Below are 21,944 nucleotides of genomic sequence, written 5' to 3'. Positions count from 1 at the left end.
GTTTTGGTATGGTAACATCCTGGTAATGTAAATAATGGTCGCAGCCGTCCTCCTAATTAATTTCATAGAACATACACGCAGGTCACGATATATCTTTTAAATAGTGTATTTCCTTATTCCATGTAGGCTAAGTATGTGTTTTCCCACTAGATTGACTTTGCATTGTATCAAACAAAATAAGCGTAGGCCCTTCCAATTTCCCCAAAACCTCCCTTCCAATTGCCTTCCGCATTTTGGCTGGTTTTCTTCAAACCACCATTGGCCACGAGGTAAGGTTGGAGAAGAAAGGCGTGGCTCGACCTCGTCAGAAGAGGGCAGGAGTGAACCGGCCCTAACAGCCAATCAACACCGCGGTGAGCGACCCGGTAGGCGTGCCCTCGGAGCCGGCGGCTTAATTCCGCCGGAGGTGATAAAAGCGATTGCAGGGGACTGCTTGAGGAGTCCAGATGAGAGATGACTGGAGAGAGGCCTTGAGAGATACGCTGGGGGATGACCTGGAAGAGGAGCGCAATCCACCGCAAGCCCTACCTACCTACCTACCTACCTGCCTGCCTGCAATACCCCCCTGTCGTTGGAGAGACGCGCTGAACGGAGGGAGACGGCTCCACCCCAGGAAGAGGAGCAGGTGTGCCGAGCCAGCGCGTGACGGCCGCGGATACGCGACGGAGGTTTTCCCGCCAAAACCGCGAGGGGTGCTGCGGCCTCCGACCTTGCCTTCCTCCACGCGTCCACCTCAGCTATTCCTTCCTGCAATATCCACCGTGTGAGTGTGAACGTCCTGTCCTACTCGTTTGTCTTGGGGATTAAGTAAATGAAATAGAATAAGTTAACAATGCACTGTGTGACTGCTCTTTTCCATCTATTGCTGTAAATAATATTGGTCGCTCTAAAATATTGCTTGTGTGTGTATAATAAATCTGTTCTTCCTCCGTATTCTTCTTCTTCTTTTTCATTCTCTTGCGATCGCTTTAGAGATTTCCCGATTGAATATCCGTGGGGCGATCTGGTCAACGTCGGGTGAAATCGGGTTTTAATCGGGGAGTAACTGTTCGGACGCGGTTAAATACACCACCGCTCGGTCCATATAACATCTAAAAGCCGCGTCTGTAACAATATATATATATATATATATATATATATATATATTGTTGCGGATCCGGGGTCGGCGCTCCCCTTACCAAGAGGGGGTTAATCCCCTTGTCTTTTACACTGGCCAATCCTCCCCGTCCTGGAAATTACACGCTCCTTTGCGGGGTGAGATTGGCCAGGGTGACTGGTCAACGGGTTCCCAGATACCTTTGCCAATCTCTCCGCAAAGCAGGGATATAATTCCCAGCTCGGACCCGGACAAGATGGAGTTTGCCGAGCGGTGAGCAGTCCGAAATCCGAGCCGTTAGCAAGAAGACTAACCCGATTCCGAGCGTTGGCCAAATCGTGCCACGTATATTCAATTGGGGACAGGACGAAAGCGATCGGATGAGAAGAAACCAAGGGGTAAAGAAAGAACAAATATGGTTTATTAATTACACTAAAAGAGGAAACGAAAGGCAAGAGTATACAAGTAGAGAAAATAAAAGGACACAGGGCAAGCTTAGACACTCTTAATTAACACGCCCAGGACAGAACAAACACACTTACACGAGAGGATGGGATGGTAGGAGGCGAAGGGTCCAGGTAGCTGGTAGGCGTCGAGGTTCGGGCAGGTGGTTCAGCGTTGAGGTCCGGCTCCAGGGTCACGCTCCCCTCCGGTCCACGTTTCACCCTGGGTCCACGCTTCGGTTCGCGGCGAAACCCGGCAGGCAGCGCGATTAATATCGTCACGGTAGCGGACTGACCCTCTCTCTCTCTTCGACTTGCCTCTGGTGGCTCGACTCTGTCACTCTCCTTCGGTCCGACCTCGTAAGTAGTCCGCGGCTGCGCTTATATTGGCCGCCCGTGTATCAAGCCGCCTGCCTTTTGGAAACGCCCACCGATGAGCTCGCCTCGCCCCTGGTTGGTCGCGAGGGCTCCCGGACTCCGCCCCTTGATGGTGCGTTGATGGGGCCACGCCTCATTCCTGGCGCTTGGATAACTCCTCCCCCTTCTTCCCCAAACCGACCGCGTGGCTTATGGCGTCCCGAGACGGGCGCTGCGGCTGGCAGAGACGCGCCATATAATTTGGAGAGGGTAAAGCCGCAAAATGAATAGGATGGGAATTTGAGAAGGGGGCTAGGTTATTTGATTAATGCAACGCAGAGTCAAACTATTGGGAACAGATCCTTACCTGAAACACATACTAATGAAATAACAAAAGAAGATCCTATGGTGTCCTACGTGTTGCTCGTGGCCTATCTAGGGTGCGATCTTTGACCTTTTGGGAAGATGGGGATATTTACAGGGAATTATTTACAAGGCTTATTATTTTACAAAGTTAAGGTTCTAAAAACCATAACAATATATATATAGATAGATAGATAGATAGATATACTCTAATATTTTCCCTGCAATTTTAGATTACTTTGTTTCTGCATTGGAAAACATTGCAGCTAACACTGGGTGTTATAGTGGGGTCCGTGCATGGGTAATGTTTTTCTTTTCATTTCAAATCGATGCAAAAGTTTCGTTTTCAGTACCAATTTGAAGGTAAGGGCCTATATAACAATTTTGGTTTGAGTGTCAAGCATTCAGATCAAAAATGGGGCTTCTGGGGACGTGGGGAGTTCCTGACCCCCCCCCCTCCCCCCCACCGGCCCATGCGAAATATGGAAACTGTTATAACTTTTGATTGGATGATCCGATCTGAACATATGAGGTATGTATGGATTTAGGATCAGGAGTAGCAACTTGTATTTCAAGCATATTGCCCATAGAGGCAATACCTTTTCCGGTATCGGCGCATATCCACAAAAAAAGACCAAGGGTCATAGGCCCGGTAAGCTGAAACATGTTTAAAAAAAATAAACAGGACAATTATATTCGAACCCAATGATATAGTGACATTTTTATTTATCTTTTAACTCTGCTACAATATGGTGGCCAACCCCTGCTCTGCAGGGAAAACTGGCCTCTAAAGGTTTCTTCTTTGTGCTACAATAATGGTGGTGAGTAACTGCTTTGACAATTGCTTGAATAACTCCTTGAACAATAGTTTTAATAAGAAAGTGGCTAACAAATCGACCATATATACATGTCAGTATTGGAAATTGTTCTGGTCCAGCTACTTCTCGCATTTGCACTTGCACCGACGTGTGCACTTCAACTTTGCCCTCATGCACTTGCACAGAGTGCAGGTACTTGTGCAAGTGCACTTCACATCCAGGTGGAAGACATCCTTGGCGAGGGGCAGCGAGGTCCAAATGGGAAGCAGCTTGCCGTCCTCTTCCTTCCACCCATGATTAGTGGGGTTGTTGACAAGCATCATGGACCTTTGGGCTGTTGTCCAGATGCTCGCTTGGAAGACACTCCTTTTGAGATGTTGATCCAAAGCATCACTCGTTGGGGGAATTCTCTCAACGTCCCTAGCCTTCTGTGAGAACACCCTCATTCGGACGAGGTCAACGTCATTGTCCTCGTTTGACTCATTGGAGTACAGCCTACAGACAAAGTTTGTTGCCACTTCTTTCAGCCTTGGCGATGTTTGGAATGGAGTGTCAACGATAGTTGCAAATTCCTCCATGAGGGATGGCACTTCATGCATCAACTTTCAGCAGTATCGCTTACCCTTAAACATGAAGGAAGACGTGCTGTCTGATCCAGTGAATGCGTGGAAGAGGAAGAGGGCCATGGCTTTGCACATTGTCGTGCCCAGGTTTGTGGCGATCGTGTTCAGGGAGATCATTCTAGTTGTCTTTCCCACTTTGAAGGAGATCCAGATTTCTGCGCTGGATTCAGAGCCTTTATGTGATGGAAATTACTCAGAAGGTTTACGACAACATCTGTGTCTCCAGTATGAACCATCCCAAGTGACGATGTTTGGAGCGCGTGGAGGAGATGTACTCGGACATGAGTATCAGCTTCCTCATGGTTGCATTGATCCATTGGTGGACTGTTTCCAACATGGTGGACTTGATCACCTGCAGTGATGTAGATATCCTTGTCATCTGGGAACTGTCCTTCTGTTATCTTTTTTGACAGGAATGAGAACAGTTCCTTCTTGTTATCAATGTTCACCAGAAACTTCTGTCAATTTCCTGGGATTTTGGCAGTACCAGATACGCATTGTCGGGTGCCTGTTCCTCGTTTTTCCCTTGTGCCTCCTTTGATTGTCAGTGCACGATACGGGTCCCAGACATTGTATACTTTTGTCGATCTTTTAAAGTCGTGGTGAACTCTTGGGCAGAATATGTTGTCGAAATATGAATCAACGGTGTTTCCTTGGACAGTTGTACCAAGAAGTGAGTGTATCAGTACTCCACCGTCAATAACAATGAAGTCGTAAACATCTGGCGCAACCAGATCCTCGTCGACATAAATGGCGCTACTCGTACTGGCTTCCACAATGTATACCAACAAATCTGACTTGTTACAAGAGTTGAGGGACCCTTTGGATGACAACGCAGGTGGGTATGGGGAAGATTCGTGACGAAAAAAATCCTCCAAATCCCCCCCCCAATTTTTTTTATATGAGTGCTTAACACTCGAACCAAAATTGTTCTATCGGCCCTTTATACCTTCAAATTGGTACTGAAAACGAAACTTTTGCATCAATTTGAAATGACTGAGTGTCCGGGCACCCTACTATTAAGAGCTTTTGTCGTTTCCATAATGTTTTTTTGTTTGTTTGTTTGTCTTTTTTAGTTAATTACGAAAACTTGTATTTTTCGTCATGCATATTGCATAATCTTTAATTTAAATTCATATTCGTGATTATTATTGCCAAACTATTAATAAAATTGGACTTGTACCTGAAAATGACTCTGAACATGCTTTTGTTTATCAAGGGGTTAAGGTGAGATTTAGGAATGAGAAGTTGGCGGTTAAACTGCTCTGGCACAGCTACAGTTCACAGTGCGAGCAAAGCATACCTGTTTTAAACCAGATCTTCATTATGTTTTAAACCAGTTGTTGATTTCAGCTTTTGTCACCTGATATCATGCCTTTGTAGTTGTCTTCATGGATGGAGATGAAAAGCTTGTCATCTAACGTGACACCAACATAACACTAACATTGCACACTACCTGACTCGTCATTTTAAAACTATTTCCTTCTTCCCGGAGTCGTTCTCTTTTCCACAAATGTCTCTTTTTATTCCAAGGGGCATTTAACCATTTTGATGGGTTCTGAGCAATGAGCTCATGGAAGAGAACAACATGGAAAGGGGGAAACACCACCAGCAGAGTAGTAACGTGTACCAAAAATACACATGAGTGAGCACTCGGTACAAAGAGCAATAGACAAATGGAGAAGATAAAATCTAAAACAGCACAGACAAATCCGGAATTAATTACTTAGCTTTTCGGAAGCAGATTTCTCGGAAGACCAAGAGAAGTGATCATGACCAGGTAACCGGAAACTGAAGTGAAAAAATGAAAACGGAAATGGAATTTTTTTTGATCCATTGCCAATCCCACCCTCTCTATTTCTCCTTCAAGTGCTCACTGTGGCTGTGGACTCTGTAATGTGGGGTCGTTGGCTGTGGCCAGAATGGAACGTCCTCTGGTACAACACTGTGTTGAATAAGAGCTCCGTCTGGGGCGTATCCTTTCTTTGTGTTCTGCCACAGTGGATTGACCTTATCTTTAAATTTGACAATTTTACTTTTTATTTCATTCGGGCACTCATACAATCCACATCATCAGCATTATGCGTATGCAACATCTGCCTACCGTTTGCATCATCCCTGAGACACAACTATCTCATGGATGCAAAGCTTCATCTCTCCCCTTCAACCCCCACCCAACCTCCTAGTTTTTAAAATTTTATTCCACCAGAGTACCAGCCCACACAATGGCCTACTGTTTATTGTACTGTGATAGCTTTGATTCGCATCAGCAGACAAAATAGGTGATTTTTGTATTTCAGGAAAGTCAGTTTCATGGGAATGAGCATTCAATATGACACAAACATCGTTATTAACCATTGACTGACTTAAACAGACATCTCCGTTACTTTGGTACTTCTATTCAGCCCTGCCCCGAGCTTTGGGGGCCACAGCAATACTTGGGCCTTTGGGATGTCTCCGTGCTCCTCAGCGGGTGTTCCTGTTGCTGTTACCCCCGATCACCTTTGTCTCTCTCTACTCACTGTTACCGCATAAGGAGCTACGTTTTATCATATATGCTGTTCCACCACTCAACGCTGCCTCTGGTTTTGGTCTGGCCTCTCTGTGAGTATTTGAACAATTTAAATTTTGTGCAAAATGTAACTTAGTTTAAAAAAGAAATAAGCGTATATATCAGAAAATATAACTACACCAAATCAATTTGGTGTCCGGGGAATTGTAGTTGATCAAAACTTCACCAAGGCAAGTTTCGGTCTTCCTCAGAGGTTTAGATCAGCTGAGAGTTGACAAAGGTGTGCTAACCACAGTGTGAAGGGCAGCAATGCTTACATTTCGGGTGGTAGCCCTTCGTCGGACCAAGAGAGCAATTGTATTTGTGATACAAATTTCCATCATTACCACTAAGAAAGAAATTCTTTATGAAAAAAAACACCAAATGTTTTTGGGGGTTTCTGTACTAACAGGAGTGCCATCAGCCGTGACACATGTTTAGGTTCCGTTTGTTGCTATCATATATATATATATATACATGTATGTATATATTGTTACAGATCGCGGTTAGATGTTGTAGACCGAGTGGTTGGTGACCGCGACCTAACAAACTTACCCGATTCCACCCGAACTTTGGCCGGATCGCACCACAGCTAGTCAATAGGGAAAAGACAAAGGCGACACGGATGTGAAGAAGAAGAAGCAGAAGACAAAAAGGTTGGAAATACCACTAAATTTATTCCTACTATTTACATGCTCAAAGTAACCAAGGAGAAGGAAAGATAATAAAATAATATACAGAAGGATTAGAGACACAGTGCAATTATTAACTTATACAGCTTAATTAACCCAGGACAGAACAAACAAAACAAACTCACGTATACAAGAAGGATGGAATGGAATGAAGGTGGATGGCTGGAGGGAGAGGGAGGTCCAAGGGGGGTCCCGCAGCACAACTGGCGCGTTTAGCAGCCGCCGTTCGGGCCAGGCCCCACGCTGCTGTTTTGGCTGCTGTTTTGGCTGCTGTTTTCGTCGCGTGCTTTGCCAGGCCTTGTCCCACTCGTCTGGTCCAAACCCTCAACTCTTTCTTGTTTCTCTCACTCCTCACCACCGACTCCTCACCGCAACCAACTGACCACCGACTCCTTACCAACGCAACCACTGACCCTCCTCAGGCAACCGACTCAGACCAACTCAGACCAACTCCTTGTCTTTCTGTCTTCTGCTCTCCTCTGTAAAAACGCATCTCTCTCTGGACACGCCCTGCCTTGGGTTATATAGGCCCCCGCCCCTCAACCTTTGCGAACCTCCCCGTTCGCTCTTCCTCCGCCCTCTCTAACCAAACCCCTGGCTCATGGTTGGTCGAGTGGGGCTGGCTCACTCCTCCCCTCTATGACGAGGTGGAGACACGCCTTTCTTCCCCGACTCGAGCCTCGTGGTCAATGGCGGTTATTGGAGGGGAGGTAATATGGGCAATCAAGGCTCGGCAATGACGAGAGGGGATGTAATATGAAATGGAGATTTTGGGGATGGGAAGGAAAGGGGATCTATTCTCTTTCACTGGTGCAATGGAGTATTTCAATTAATGGAAGACACAGCCTTACGCTAATACACATAATAAGGATATAACTGTCAAAAAAATATATCGTGTCCTGCATGTATGTTTTATGGACTAACTACGGGAACGCCCTTTGACCTTTATACAACCACAACGGAGGGAGGAGGGGTGATATTTTACAACAACCTTTTACAACCACATTTTACCACAACAATAAAATAAAAAAAACATTCTCATATCCACAACACTGCACCCTCCTCCCCTTAGGCACGGCCCGGGCCTATAACTTTTACCTTAGTGTGGCACGTAGGTGTAGTTCCCTCTACTTTTAACCTGACCCTGAGTGCGACAGTTTTAAAACATAAATAAATGTGTCCCGCTGCTCCATTGCACCCTGCCTAACAGACTTACGCCCACAGTTAACCGAATTGCAGAATGGTCTTCAAACTATACACTGACGGTGGGAAGCATTATTTACAATGACGCTATTTTTATTTACAAAACTAACCCAGGACCTGTGATTGTTCTTTCTGGGGGGGAGACAGTCTGCTCTGCATCGACGCACCATTAAAGCACCCAAAAACGCACCAATACACACCCAAGCACCAATCGGTGCAGTCACCATAGTTCATCAGTGTTCAATGAATAAAAATAAATTCAACAACCCCTAACCCTGCAGGTGTCTCTTGCTCTTCGGCTCCCTCTGCTGGTTATTATTATTTGTCTTCCAGATGTTGTCATTTTTATTTTGCTTTGCTTACTGGCGGCCTATTTTCAATAAAGTGTGCCCAATGTGTCCTTTTTATTTGCTTTATTTATGGCCCACAGGGCCGACTATGTGTGGTTCACCTGTGGGGCATCGGTGCCCTGTGGCCAAGGTCCGCCAGCAAGATTTCGGGTCCTCATGGCCGGTTCCAGCAGAGGGGCCATGCCCCAACCCATGGAGTCCATAAGTGGTGCTCGGCCACAGGCATGTGGTCCATAATGTGGTGCATCGATGCAGACAGCTGGTTCTGGGAATTTCGGGCGCACAATGGCCGACCCACGCACGCTCCCCTCGGCGCCCAACGGCGCACAGGTCATGTGGGAGACAAAAGGGGAAAGACAAATGAGCGAGGGGTAAGGTCACAAGGGTACACATCAATAAGGCAATGCAAGGCGAAATGCGTACGGAGGGCGAAGTGAGAAAGCTCGTCCCTACCGTACGTCACCCCCCTGTCACCTACCCTACCCTTGCCCTTACCCCATATGTACAAAAATCTACACATTTACAAATTCGTCACTACTGTCACGTCTTCCCCATATTTCCCCTATACCAAATTCGTCTCCACAATCCCTCTACTTCAAAATTTGCCATCACCAAATTCATCATCAATCCTCATAAGGAGGAAGAGATGGAACAACAAAACACAATGTCACACCCACGTCATGATGCGTCTCACAATCCAAACATTTGCACAGTAAAAATAATTAAACATGGCATGGTGCGGAGTACCTGTCACCTCAGGTGAGTGGATGCAGATGGTGCGAGGAGACTTCATCCTAACTACTTTCTAACTGACATTAACACACTTTACACTACCCGGGGTCTCTCCCTGCCAATCCGTTGGCCAACTTACACTATGGGTTCTAAAAACCAATTCCCATTGACCAAACTGTGGTGCTTCTCAATTTGGGGTCTCACTCCCCCGATTCCTCTCCCGGTGCCTCGCACAATTTCTGGGCTGCGACGTGTAGCTCTCCCTGCAGGTCTACCCACCTGCACACCTCCACCACTGCAGTTGCCACCCGAGCTTACCTGCTCCTCACCCTAACCTATCTAACTGGGGACAGCCCCTCCTGGCTCTGTCACCCCACTCGTTGCCCTCTGGCACTGGGCTACCCGGGTCCGTCCTCCGGATCCTCGGGCCCCATCCACAACAACTACTACCGGCTCCCAGAGCCCACCTGCGGCCTCACCTGGCCGACATCCTCACAGTGGTGGAGTGCCCAACCAACTACACACACTAACAGGCTACACGCCCAGCCATTTCCACAACACTAATGCACCCATCCAAAGACCATTCTTTCACCCGCACCACAGATGCCAATATCCAACCACAATTTACCTGTACCCTCTACCTAACACTTACACTACCCGCCCCGGGTATCCGTGATGGGGGTCCACTCTTCCCCCATTCACACCTTCGCACCATCCACTCCACTCCACAATTTCCACCATACTCACTCCACGACCATCCATTCCAATACTCCATACCATTTATTCCATACACCTGTCTTTCATTCACCTGTCGTTGCACACCTGTGCAATCCTACCTGGTGCCACCTGCACCCTCCTCCTCTTCCTGGACCATTTGGTCAACACAACACGCAATCACCACTACTCCCTCATACACTGCTCCACACACCTGTTCAGTTGCACACCTGTGCAATCACACCTGTTCAATTCTCACCTGTTCAATCTTCACACACACGGCATCATCTCAGCTAGCTACTCCCTTCTGAAACTTGCGCTTCCCAGTCGTCCCTTTAAACTATTGCGCTCCCACGTCATTATCATCCACACTAAACTACCTGCGTCCCCACTACAGGTATCAGTCACTAACTAACCTTAACGTTACCTAATGTCATCTTCTAGGGCCCTATCAATATCCTAACCCACCCGGGCTAGTTTTCACTGCCATACACCCCATAAGCTATTGCGCATTTGCCCCACCCGTGAGGGATGACAGAGTTGCCATCCCACCACATCGGGGCATCTCTCACTACCATCCCCCCAGTCCTCTGACGCTACGAGCCCCCGTCGCAAGAGGCACTGGGTCCTGCCTCGGCATCTAGAGCCGAGGCGATCCATGAGGGCGCCTGCTCGCCGGCATAAGGTCTTATCCGGTCGGCATGGACGATCCGAGGGGGGGGGTCCGTGGCCCCATTTTGATCTTAATGACCACGTCACAGATTTGCGACAGGACGACTCCTGGGCCTTGCCAGGGGGAGGTGAGTTTTGGGCACCTTCCCTTCCGCCTCCGGGGATTAAAGAACCAAATCTTCATCCCCGGAGCGTATTGACTCCCCTGGCTCCGGTCGTCGTACCTGCGCTTCATCTTGGCCCCCGCCAGATGGAGCTGGCGGCGGGCGAAGGCATGGACCCGCTCCATGCCTTCCTCCAGGTGACGTGCGTAACCCTCCCTCGGCGGTGTATCCGTGGTGTCTGGCACGGGACCGCATAGCAAGTCGGCGGGAGCCCGTAACTCCCGCCCATACATAAGCAACGCTGGACTGCATGCGGTGGCCCCGTGCTGGCTAGTTCGGTAGGCCATCAACAGGTACGGGAGATGTTCGTCCCAGTCATCCTGACGGGTGGTGGTGAACAATGCCAGTTGTTGGATCAATGTTCGATTGAACCTTTCCACCATCCCGTCAGATTGTGGCCGCAAGGGCGTGGTTCTTGTTTTCCGAATTGACAGGAGTCTGCACACATCTTTTAGTAATTGGCTCTCAAAATTTCGTCCCTGATCGGTGTGCAGCTCCTGTGGAATCCCGTGCCGACATACAAATCCTTCTACGAAGGCCTGTGCTACCACCCCTGCTTCTTGGTTGGGGAGGGCATAGGCCTCCGGCCACTTGGTGAAATAGTCCATTACAACGAGGATATACTTATTACCTTGGCGGGTGCGGGGCAGCGGTCCTAGAATATCCATAGCCACCCGCTCAAGGGGGGCCCCCACCTGATGTAATTGAAGGGGGGCCCTCATCCTCCGTGCTGGTCCCTTTTTGGCAGAACAGGCGTCGCATCTCCGACACCAGTCCTGTATGTCGCGCCCCATATTCACCCAATAGAACCTCCGGCGGACCCTAGATATTGTCTTTGTCCTGCCCAAATGGCCGCCGGAGCGGGTACCATGCACCTGTTGCAATATGACGTTCTTGAATTTGTCAGGGACTATCACCAGCCAGGAAGTTCTATCAGAGGGAACCTCCACCCACTTGCGATACAAGATGTTGCCTTTCAATTCCAGGGTCTGCCACTGAGCCCAATACGCCTTTGTTTGCGCCCCGAGGGGGTGACCTCTTCCCCCTTTGGTCTTTGCCCCAATTTGACCCAATTGAACACTGGCCCCAGGACAGGATCCTCCTGCTGGGCCGTGCTCCATGCCAAATCTCCAAATTCCTCGTCCGCGGTTAGTGGCAAAATTGGCCCTCTCACCCGGGTTGCCCGGACGACGAGAATCGGGGCAGAATCGCCCAATTGCTCCCTCTCCTCGTGTCTCGCACAAAATTTACAGTTTTCCCCCAGACAAGGACGCCGAGAGAGTGCGTCCGCATTACCATGGGCCTTCCCGGCCCTATGGGCCACATCAAAATCGTACTGCTGCAACTTTTCCAACCACCTTGCAATTTGGCCCTCCGGTTCCTTGAACCGAAGGAGCCATTGCAAGGAGGAATGGTCAGTTCTAACCAAAAATTTCCGCCCGTACAGGTACGGGTGGAAATGGTTCATGGCAGCCAGCATGGCCAATAACTCTTTGCGAGTGACGCAATAATTTCGCTCGGGCCTACTTAAGGCCCGACTATAGTAACCAATCACTCTCTCCACGCCCTCCTGTGTCTGAGACAAAACTGCGCCCAATCCTTCCTGGCTCGCATCCGTGTCCAGGGTAAATGCCCCGTCACTAGTGGGGTAAGCTAGAAGGGGTGCGGATGTTAGACACCCCTTCAATTTTTGGAAGGCCTCGTGGCACTCCCGTGTCCAATTAAATCGCGTCCCCTTCTCCGTAAGCCGGTGGAGGGGACGGGCCAACTCCGCAAATTTCGCCACAAAGCGCCGGTAGTAGGAGCAGAGTCCCAAAAATCCCCGCACCTCCTTGATGGTACGTGGTGCGGGCCACTCCTCTACCGCTTTAATTTTGTCTGGGTCCGTTTTTACCCCCTCGCGGCCGATCACGTGACCTAGATAGGCCACCTCTCTTGCAAACAAAGTGCACTTACTCGGGTTCAGCTTCAACCCTGCCTGTCTGAGGCACCCGAACACCTGGTCCAAATTAGCTACTGCCTGGGGGAACGTTTTGGCATGTACTAGGACGTCATCCAGGTACACCAGGCATGATTGCCATGGCATGCCGCCTAGTACATGCTCCATCAATCTTTCAAAGGTGGCGGGGGCGTTACACAAACCAAACGGCATCACAGTAAACTGATACAGTCCCTTACCTGTGGAAAATGCCGTTTTCTCCTTCCCTGCCCTATCCATCTCCACCTGCCAATACCCACTCTTGAGGTCCAAAGTCGAGAACCAATTTGAGCCCGCAACGGCATCGAGGGTGTCATCAATCCTTGGCAGGGGATATGAGTCCTTGAGTGTCACGTTGTTTAGCTGGCGATAGTCCACGCAGAACCGCGTGGTCCCATCCTTCTTTTTGACCAGCACAACAGGTGACATCCAAGGACTTCCCGAGGGCTCGATCACACCTGCGTCGAGCATTTTTTTTTTTTTTTTTTTTTTTTGTATACAAGATCGAGGCTCGTGAAAGAGCGAACATTAATCACACAGAAAGACAAACCGACACATATAACATCGGGAGCGGTAGACAAGATGGGGAGAGAGGGGGAAGGACACAAACACAACATTTGAGAGCAGGGACCTGGAGACATCGAGAGATCTGAGAGAGGGCGAGGGCTTTGGGGGGGGGGGGCATGGGAAGGGGGCGGTGGGAGAGGTATAAAACATATGGACACTGCCAGGACTTCCAGGAAAGAAGTTGGAATTTAATTTTTCAACCTGCTCGTCAGCTTCCGCCCTCTTGCTCCAAGGGAGCCGTCGGGCGGCCTGACGAATAGGCCGGGCCTCACCGGTGTGGATCTGATGTTTCACCAGGCCCGTACGTCCAATATCCTCGGTGGACAAGGAGAAGAGGTCCAAATGGGACCCAACCAGTTTGTGTAAGGCCTCCCTCTGGGTACCTCCCAACTCTACACTACTACGATTTACCATCTCGCAAATGGGATCGGGCCAATTCCTAGAACTTATTGAAGGCTCCCCCTGGGGCCGGCTCGGCTGGACGTTCTCGCCCCTCACTGACGCGACTTCTCTAACTGGGGTGCAGCCAGCTACCTTCGTGCCCCTCACTATAGTGCGTGGTTCTGTGCTAATATTAAATACTCGGACGGCCACCACCGGCCCGTCCGTTTTTACAAGGGTACGGCCCACGATTAAACCAGGTATGGATAGCGCTGCCACCGGTTCGACCAGGCCGCAGGATTCCTGCCATGTCGGGCGAGCTGACCATCGGGCCGGCACGATGGCCTCGGCCCCCGGAGGGATGGTCACGGCCTCAGGAGCCTCCAGCTCCACCCTCTCGGCTGTGCTCACCCCCTCCAATGGTAGCTCTTCCACTCCCCATCGCAGGATCCCCCGACTCAAGTCGATTTTACAACCGCTGGCAGTCAACAAATCCAACCCTATTAAGCATGGGTCGCACACCTCCGCCACCCAAACCTCTATCTCTTGCTTTACCGATCCCAACTTGAGGGTCACAAAACCACGCCCTATGATCGGAGCCGTTGCCCCGGTAGCCAACTGCAAACTATGATTTTCCAGACGCTGGATTTTACCCCAGCCGTCTGCACTCGAATTAAGGACCATGGGGTTGATGATCGTGGCGCTGGCTCCCGTGTCCACCACGGCGTCTACCCCCACGCCGGCAATTTTGCACCGAATTGTCAAACTACCCGTCCCAATTCGGCCACAATGAATGACCTGTCGCGTCAACGAGGGCTTCTCCCCATCCCCTACTGCCGAACACCGCCCTGCATGCCCGGCACGTTCTAGTTTCCCGGGCCCTGGCGGGGGGGTGTCTGAGGTCGGCTAGGCCGATCTATACGGGGCGGAGTTGAGGGCATCGGTTGGCGGGAAACGTCCCGGCGCGGAGCTCGACACTCCCATGCCCGGTGACCCATCCGAGCACAATTATAGCACCTCACCTGGTAAGGTGCTTGCCTCCGGTATTCCAAATTCCCCCCCCTGTATGTCCGAATTGGGGTACTCTGTCGTGGACTACTGGGTGCCACCGCTGGGGCCGCCTGCCATGGTCCAGGTCCCGCCAGGCGCCGATCCACTAACCTCCGGACCATGCTCTCCAGGTCAGGGCCCCCGTCGGGGGCGGGCCCCCTTGGGGGGCCGCCCCCCATCACGGGCCCCATCTGACGCACCGCCACTGCGTGGCGCTCGCCTCCCCGGGCCAGGGGCCTCGCTGCTTCCCAACGGGCTGCAGCGTCGGCCGCCTGACTCATGGTTTGCGGGCGCCACATGGCGAGCTGTTGCCGGAGCTCCAGATCCGGAAGGGCCTGAATAAAGTGATCCAGCGCCAGGCTTTCCTGGGAACTCGCTGCCATGTCCGCGTGTGCAATCCCGACCGCGCGGCGAATATCGTGAGCAAGTTCCCCGATGGTTTCCTGGGGCTTGCGTTTTCGCTGCGCAAGTTGGGCTTTAACAAGCTCGCTTTGCTGTTCAATGCCGAACCGATTAATTAATGCCGCACGGAGAGCTGGCAGGGTGAGAGCACCCGGTGGTAAAGCCGTCAGCACCTCCGCCGCCGCACCGCGCAGTGCCCCCACCAGGTGTACTCCACCTTCGTCCGGATTCCAACCGTTGCCTTTACACACGTACTCAAACTGCGCCAGGTACGCCCTCAAATCACTCTTGCCGTCATACGGCGCGAGTGGGACCTTGTGGGCGCCCGAAGGTCGGACCCCGCGCGTCACTCCTTGCGGGATCAACGCGGGACCAACCCGTTCGGGCTCCCACAGTACGTTATTCCCGGGGGGCTCCCGCGCGTCCCCCGTCCCTCCAAACACTACCCCTCCTGGTGTCGATGCCTGGGTCGCCCCTCCGCAACCCGCTACCCACGCCATGCCCCCACATCCTTGCTCACCAGCACCCCCCTCACTCCCCATAGCCAAACCTCCTTGCACACCTCCCCTGTCCATCCACTCCGGACCAGTCATACATCTTACCATTGGTCCCTCACGAACACCCGGGTCTACACCACCCCCCAAGCCGACTGAATCTCCCCTCACATCATATACATTGCCACTCACCTCCGTACTTCGTCGTCGCACCTCCTCTGCCACCTGCAAACTTTTTATTTGGTTAGTGAGCACCTCATCATGATTTGAACACAGACCTTGTACATATTCCATGACTTCCTCCTTTATCTCCCTTTTAGTTTCTGTCCGTCTCTTCTTAATTTCACTCACCCCCTCTTCCACCTCCTCTAATTTTTCCTTTACCTCCTTCATCTCCCTGTGCGCCCCCTCTATCTCTTCCTCTAACGCCACTTTAACCGTTTCTATGTGCGTCCTCACCTCTCGGTCCTTCGTCTCTATTACTTCTGTCACCTCTTCCAACTTCTTCGTCAACCCCTCATGTACCATCTGACATTCCTTCTGTGTCGCTATTAATTCATTTTTTATGTCCTTTTGTGTCGCTTTTAACCCCCCGATTATTGCAGTGTTCTTTTCCACTTGGTCCGCTAGTTCCCTTTGTCCGACTGTCAGCTGTTCTACTCCCTTCGTCAGATCCTCTATTCCCCCCTGTAACCTAGCCGTATTATTCCTCACTTCTTTCTCCATACGCTTCTCACCTCGCTTTACCTCCTCGCATAGCCCAGAGACCTCCTCACTTACACCTCGTCGTATCTCCTCCATCTGGTTCCCCATCTGTTCGATTTCCCGGGCGGATTGCTCCCCTATTTCCCGCAATTTGTCTTCCATCCTATTTTCTAACCCCATTAACCCATTTTTCACCCCCTCTAACCCATTGTCTAACCCCTCAAATTTAGCTTCTAGCCGTTCCCCCATTTCTCCCATTTTGCCCCCCAATCGCTCACTATCAGCCCTCGCTCCGTCCCTCATTACCCCCATTTGGCCCTCTATCCTGTTTTCCATCCCTTTGAAATTATCGTCTGTTTTTACCATAAAGGCCATCATCTGTTTCATAAACAGGTTCAAATCCATTGGCATCTCGGGTTCGACTACCGCGACCATGGGCGTGGCTAAATTTGGTGCCGCTGTAACCACGTGCGCGAGAGCGCCATTTTGTGCACCTGATACTCCCTCAAACGCCTCCTCATTGCTCCCCTCCATTTGATCCTGGGTTACTCCTAAACCCTCTATCTCTCCCACCGGCATCCCGTCGCCTTGACCAGCCATGGCGCGATTTCAAAGTTCAGGTTTTGTAAAACAAAACAAATTTCGGCCGCTCCAAATTTTTGACCAAATTTTTTTCTAGATGTTTTTTTTTTTTTTTAAATTTGGTTCGGGCTCCGAATCCCACTCCTGACACCAATTGTTACAGATCGCGGTTAGATGTTGTAGACCGAGCGGTTGGTGACCGCGACCTAACAAACTTACCCGATTCCACCCGAACTTTGGCCGGATCGCACCACAGCTAGTCAATAGGGAAAAGACAAAGGCGACACGGATGTGAAGAAGAAGAAGCAGAAGACAAAAAGGTTGGAAATACCACTAAATTTATTCCTACTATTTACATGCTCAAAGTAACCAAGGAGAAGGAAAGATAATAAAATAATATACAGAAGGATTAGAGACACAGTGCAATTATTAACTTATACAGCTTAATTAACCCAGGACAGAACAAACAAAACAAACTCACGTATACAAGAAGGATGGAATGGAATGAAGGTGGATGGCTGGAGGGAGAGAGGTCCAAGGGGGGTCCCGCAGCACAACTGGCGCGTTTAGCAGCCGCCGTTCGGGCCAGGCCCCACGCTGCTGTTTTGGCTGCTGTTTTGGCTGCTGTTTTGGCTGCTGTTTTCGTCGCGTGCTTTGCCAGGCCTTGTCCCACTCGTCTGGTCCAAACCCTCAACTCTTTCTTGTTTCTCTCACTCCTCACCACCGACTCCTCACCGCAACCAACTGACCACCGACTCCTTACCAACGCAACCACTGACCCTCCTCAGGCAACCGACTCAGACCAACTCAGACCAACTCCTTGTCTTTCTGTCTTCTGCTCTCCTCTGTAAAAACGCATCTCTCTCTGGACACGCCCTGCCTTGGGTTATATAGGCCCCCGCCCCTCAACCTTTGCGAACCTCCCCGATCGCTCTTCCTCCGCCCTCTCTAACCAAACCCCTGGCTCATGGTTGGTCGAGTGGGGCTGGCTCACTCCTCCCCTCTATGACGAGGTGGAGACACGCCTTTCTTCCCCGACTCGAGCCTCGTGGTCAATGGCGGTTATTGGAGGGGAGGTAATATGGGCAATCGAGGCTCGGCAATGACGAGAGGGGATGTAATATGAAATGGAGATTTTGGGGATGGGAAGGAAAGGGGATCTATTCTCTTTCACTGGTGCAATGGAGTATTTCAATTAATGGAAGACACAGCCTTACGCTAATACACATAATAAGGATATAACTGTCAAAAAAAGATATATCGTGTCCTGCATGTATGTTTTATGGACTAACTACGGGAACGCCCTTTGACCTTTATAAAACCACAACGGAGGGAGGAGGGGTGATATTTTACAACAACCTTTTACAACCACATTTTACCACAACAATAAAATAAAAAAAACATTCTCATATCCACAACAATATGTATGTATGTATGTATGTATATATGTTTAAAACGGCTGTCCTCCACCATCTCTTATCTTCCCCCATCCAAAACCTTGATCTTTTCTACCCCCGTTAAGTCACCCCAGATCCACTTTTTTGAAATACCGAATTCTTTCCTGGAAGTCCTTGCAGTGTCTACGTGTTTTTTTTACCCCTCCCACCCCTCCCCCCCTTCCCGTGCCTCCTCCCTCCAAAGCCCTCTCCCTCGCAGAGATCTCCCGATGTCCCTGCGCTCCATCTTGTTCTCCCGCTCCCTTTACCATATGTTTTATGTGTCAGTTTGTCTTTTTTGTGATCAATGTTAGCTCTTACACGAGATTTTTGTATACAAAACCTTGTATACAAATTTTTTTTTTAATGTGTATATATATATATATATATATATATATATATATATATATATATATATATATATATATATATATATATATATATATATATATATATCTGTGAGAAATAGTAGAAACTCCACAGTACGAGCAGGGCATCTCATTTGCATTGAATAAATAATTGGGAGATTAAATCAGACGCGGACGTAGCTTCAGGACTTCGATCTTTAATTTGACAAGCTTTCGACCAACAAAGGTCTTCTTCTGAGTCGGCGCCAAGTTCAACGGAAGTCAAGTCAAGTTAGTTTTTTTTTTTTTTTTTGTCCATTGTATAATTTAAATAAACATAAATGCAAATTTCGCATGTGGAAAAAGTAAGTACACCCCTACATTTATCACTACTTCAAATACCTAAAATAAGAATCAGGTGCACCAGCTCAAGCTCAGGTGCAAATGATTAGAACGTCGTTAGAGAGGATCTTGGAGGAACCTGTCTAATTTAAACCTCAGACATTTAGTTTGATATGCTCTTTGTTGTTGAAGTGTGCGGCATCACCATGCCTCGATCAAAAGACCTCTCTGAGGCCTTCAGAAAGAAGGTTATAGATGCCTACGAGTCTGGGAATGGATTTAAAAAGATCTCCAACCAATTTGAAATCAATCATTCGACTGTCTGGAAGATCATCTACAAGTGGAGAAGATTCCAAACAACTGCCAACTTGTTCAGACCAGGCCGCCCAAGCAAGTTCAGCCCGAGAGCTGACCGCAAGATGCTGAAAAGTCTTTAAGAACCCCAGAATGTCATCACGGGACCTACAGGTAGCTCTTGCCACTGTTGATGTCAAAGTGCACGAGTCTACCATTAGAAAGAGGCTGCACAAATTTGATCTACTTGGGAAGTGTGCCAGGAGGAAACCTTTGCCGTCCAGAAAGAACATCAGGGCAAGACTGAAGTTTGCCAATGAACACCGAGGCAAAGACCAGCACTTCTGGAACAATGTGCTCTGGACAGATGAGTCAAAGGTAGAGCTATTTGGCCACAGTACCAGAAGACATGTTTGGCGAAAACCAAAGACAGCATTTGACCACAAGAACCTGATACCAACTGTAAAGCATGGTGGTGGAAATATTATGGTTTGGGGCAGCTTTGCTGCATCAGGGCCTGGGCAGCTCACCATCATATAATCCACTATTAATTCTTCATTGTACCAGAGCGTGCTTGAGGATAATGTGAGGCCATCTGTCGGGAAGTTGAAGCTCAACCAAAGGTGGACCTTGCAACATGACAATGACCCTAAACATACCAGTACATCCACCGAGGAATGGCTGAAAAGAAAGAAATGGAGGGTTCTGGAATGGCCAAGTCAAAGCCCGGATCTAAATACCATCGAGATGTTGTGGGGATTTGAAACGAGCTGTGCATGCAAGAAACCCCTCAAACATCGCACAGCTGAAAGAATTCTGCATGGAGGAGTGGGCAAAAATTTCTCCCAGTCGATGTGAGAGACTGGTAGACAGTTATGAGAAACGCGTACTTGAGGTTGTTTCTGCCAAAGGGGGCAATACCACCTATTAGAGCCAAGGGTTGTACTTACTTTTTCCACATGTGAAACTTGCATTTATGTTTATTTAAATTATACAATGGACTACAAAATGTAAATGTTTCATGATATTTGTTATATTATATCACCTTTATCTATCAATATTGTTGAAATGAAGATCAAATAGCTGTATGTTGAAATATGTTGAAAAAGTCAAAACTCTCCACGGGGGTGTACTTACTTTTTCACGTGACTGTATATATATATATATATATGTATATATATATATATGTATATATATATATATGTATATATATATATATGTATATATATATATATATATATATATATTATATATATATATATATATATATATATATATATATATACAGTGAAACCTTGACTTACGAGGTGCACCAACTTACGAGTTTTCCGAGATACGAGCCGTCGCTCGGGCGGTTTTTTGCTTTGTGATGCGAGCCGAGACCTGAGTTACGAGCTTACGCCACCCGCCACGAGGTGGCCCAACGAGCGTTCCGGTCACGTGGTTTTCTTGCCGTGCAAGCATCTCTGCCGTATATCGCTTGCTGCTTTGTTTTCGCATTTTTGTTATTTTGGAAAATTTCTTAGTTTTAACCATGGGTCCTAAGAAATTGAGTGCCAAGGGCAGTGCTGAGAAGAAGAAGAGGATGATGTGCTTGGATATAAAACACGCAATCGTCGAAAACATGAGCGAGGTGTGCGTGTTGTCGACTTGGCGAGGCAGTACGATCGTAGTACTTCTACGATATGTACGATTTTGAAGCAGAAGGAGTCGATAAAGGCTATAACGCCAGCCAAGGGCGTTAAGATTATTTCAAAGCTCCGGACCCCTATCCATGAAGAGATGGAGAAGTTGTTGTTGGTGTGGTTGACGGAGAAGCAGCTCGCAGGAGATACCGTGACCGAGAGCATCATGTGTGAGAAGGCCCGAGACATTTACGGGGATTTGGTGCAGCAGACGGCGGGAACATCAACGGACGAGGCATCGGAAGAGTCATTCAAAGCCAGTCGGGGATGGTTTGATATTTTAAGAAGAGGACCGGCATTCACTCCGTCGTCAGGCATGGTGAGGCAGCAAGCTCGGATGTGAAGGCAGCTGAAGATTTTATTATAACTTTTGCCGAACTGATAGAAGCCAAAGGATACATCCCCCAGCAAATCTTCAACTGTGACGAGACAGGGCTCTTCTGGAAAAAGATGCCGAGGAGGACGTATATAACGGCAGAGGAGATGCCAGATATAGAGCATGCCAGGCCACAACTTGTTCAGAGTGCCGGCGGTAGCTCGCCTTCTCTTTGTGGAAGACACGGTGAGATGTGAGATCCTTAGCATCCAACAACTAATGGGACGCAAACGGGGCGCCCAGTTTAGCGGTACACACATTGATGAATCACCCTGCCTGTGAAACACCGACATGACAGGTTATAGCTGGGTCGGGATTCAAACCCAGGCTGGACAGTTTAGAGTCAAGTGTGCGTACCTCCAGTCCAGGCCATCCTGCCAACTTGTATGCTGCATTCAGGTGAAATATAAAGCGCGAGATATTTATATATATATATATTTCAAAAAAAATTGGTGTGGTTTTTGGGGGGCTGGAGCGGATTAATAGCATTTCAATTCATTTTAATGGGGAAATTTAATTTGAGAAAC

At 48.9% G+C, this 21,944-nt stretch overlaps 1 protein-coding gene across 1 annotated transcript in view; it reads left to right on the top strand.

The window, feature by feature from the left end:
- The window catches only part of LOC137437809 (dol-P-Man:Man(7)GlcNAc(2)-PP-Dol alpha-1,6-mannosyltransferase), a 74,786-nt gene that overhangs the window by 24,163 nt on the left and 28,679 nt on the right, over positions 1–21,944 (top strand). The window contains exons 5-6 of the mRNA XM_078768641.1: positions 5,571–5,674; positions 6,075–6,304. Coding sequence (XP_078624767.1) covers positions 5,571–5,674; positions 6,075–6,304 — 334 coding nt within the window. The remainder of the gene's footprint in view (positions 1–5,570; positions 5,675–6,074; positions 6,305–21,944) is intronic.

The sequence above is a fragment of the Myxine glutinosa genome, assembly GCF_964187855.1.
Source record: "Myxine glutinosa chromosome 12 unlocalized genomic scaffold, kmMyxGlut1.1 SUPER_12_unloc_1, whole genome shotgun sequence".
Classification (NCBI taxonomy): Eukaryota; Metazoa; Chordata; class Myxini; order Myxiniformes; family Myxinidae; genus Myxine; species Myxine glutinosa.
The sequence above is the reverse complement of the archived record's forward strand: the minus strand, read 5'-3'. Positions and strand labels throughout refer to the sequence as shown.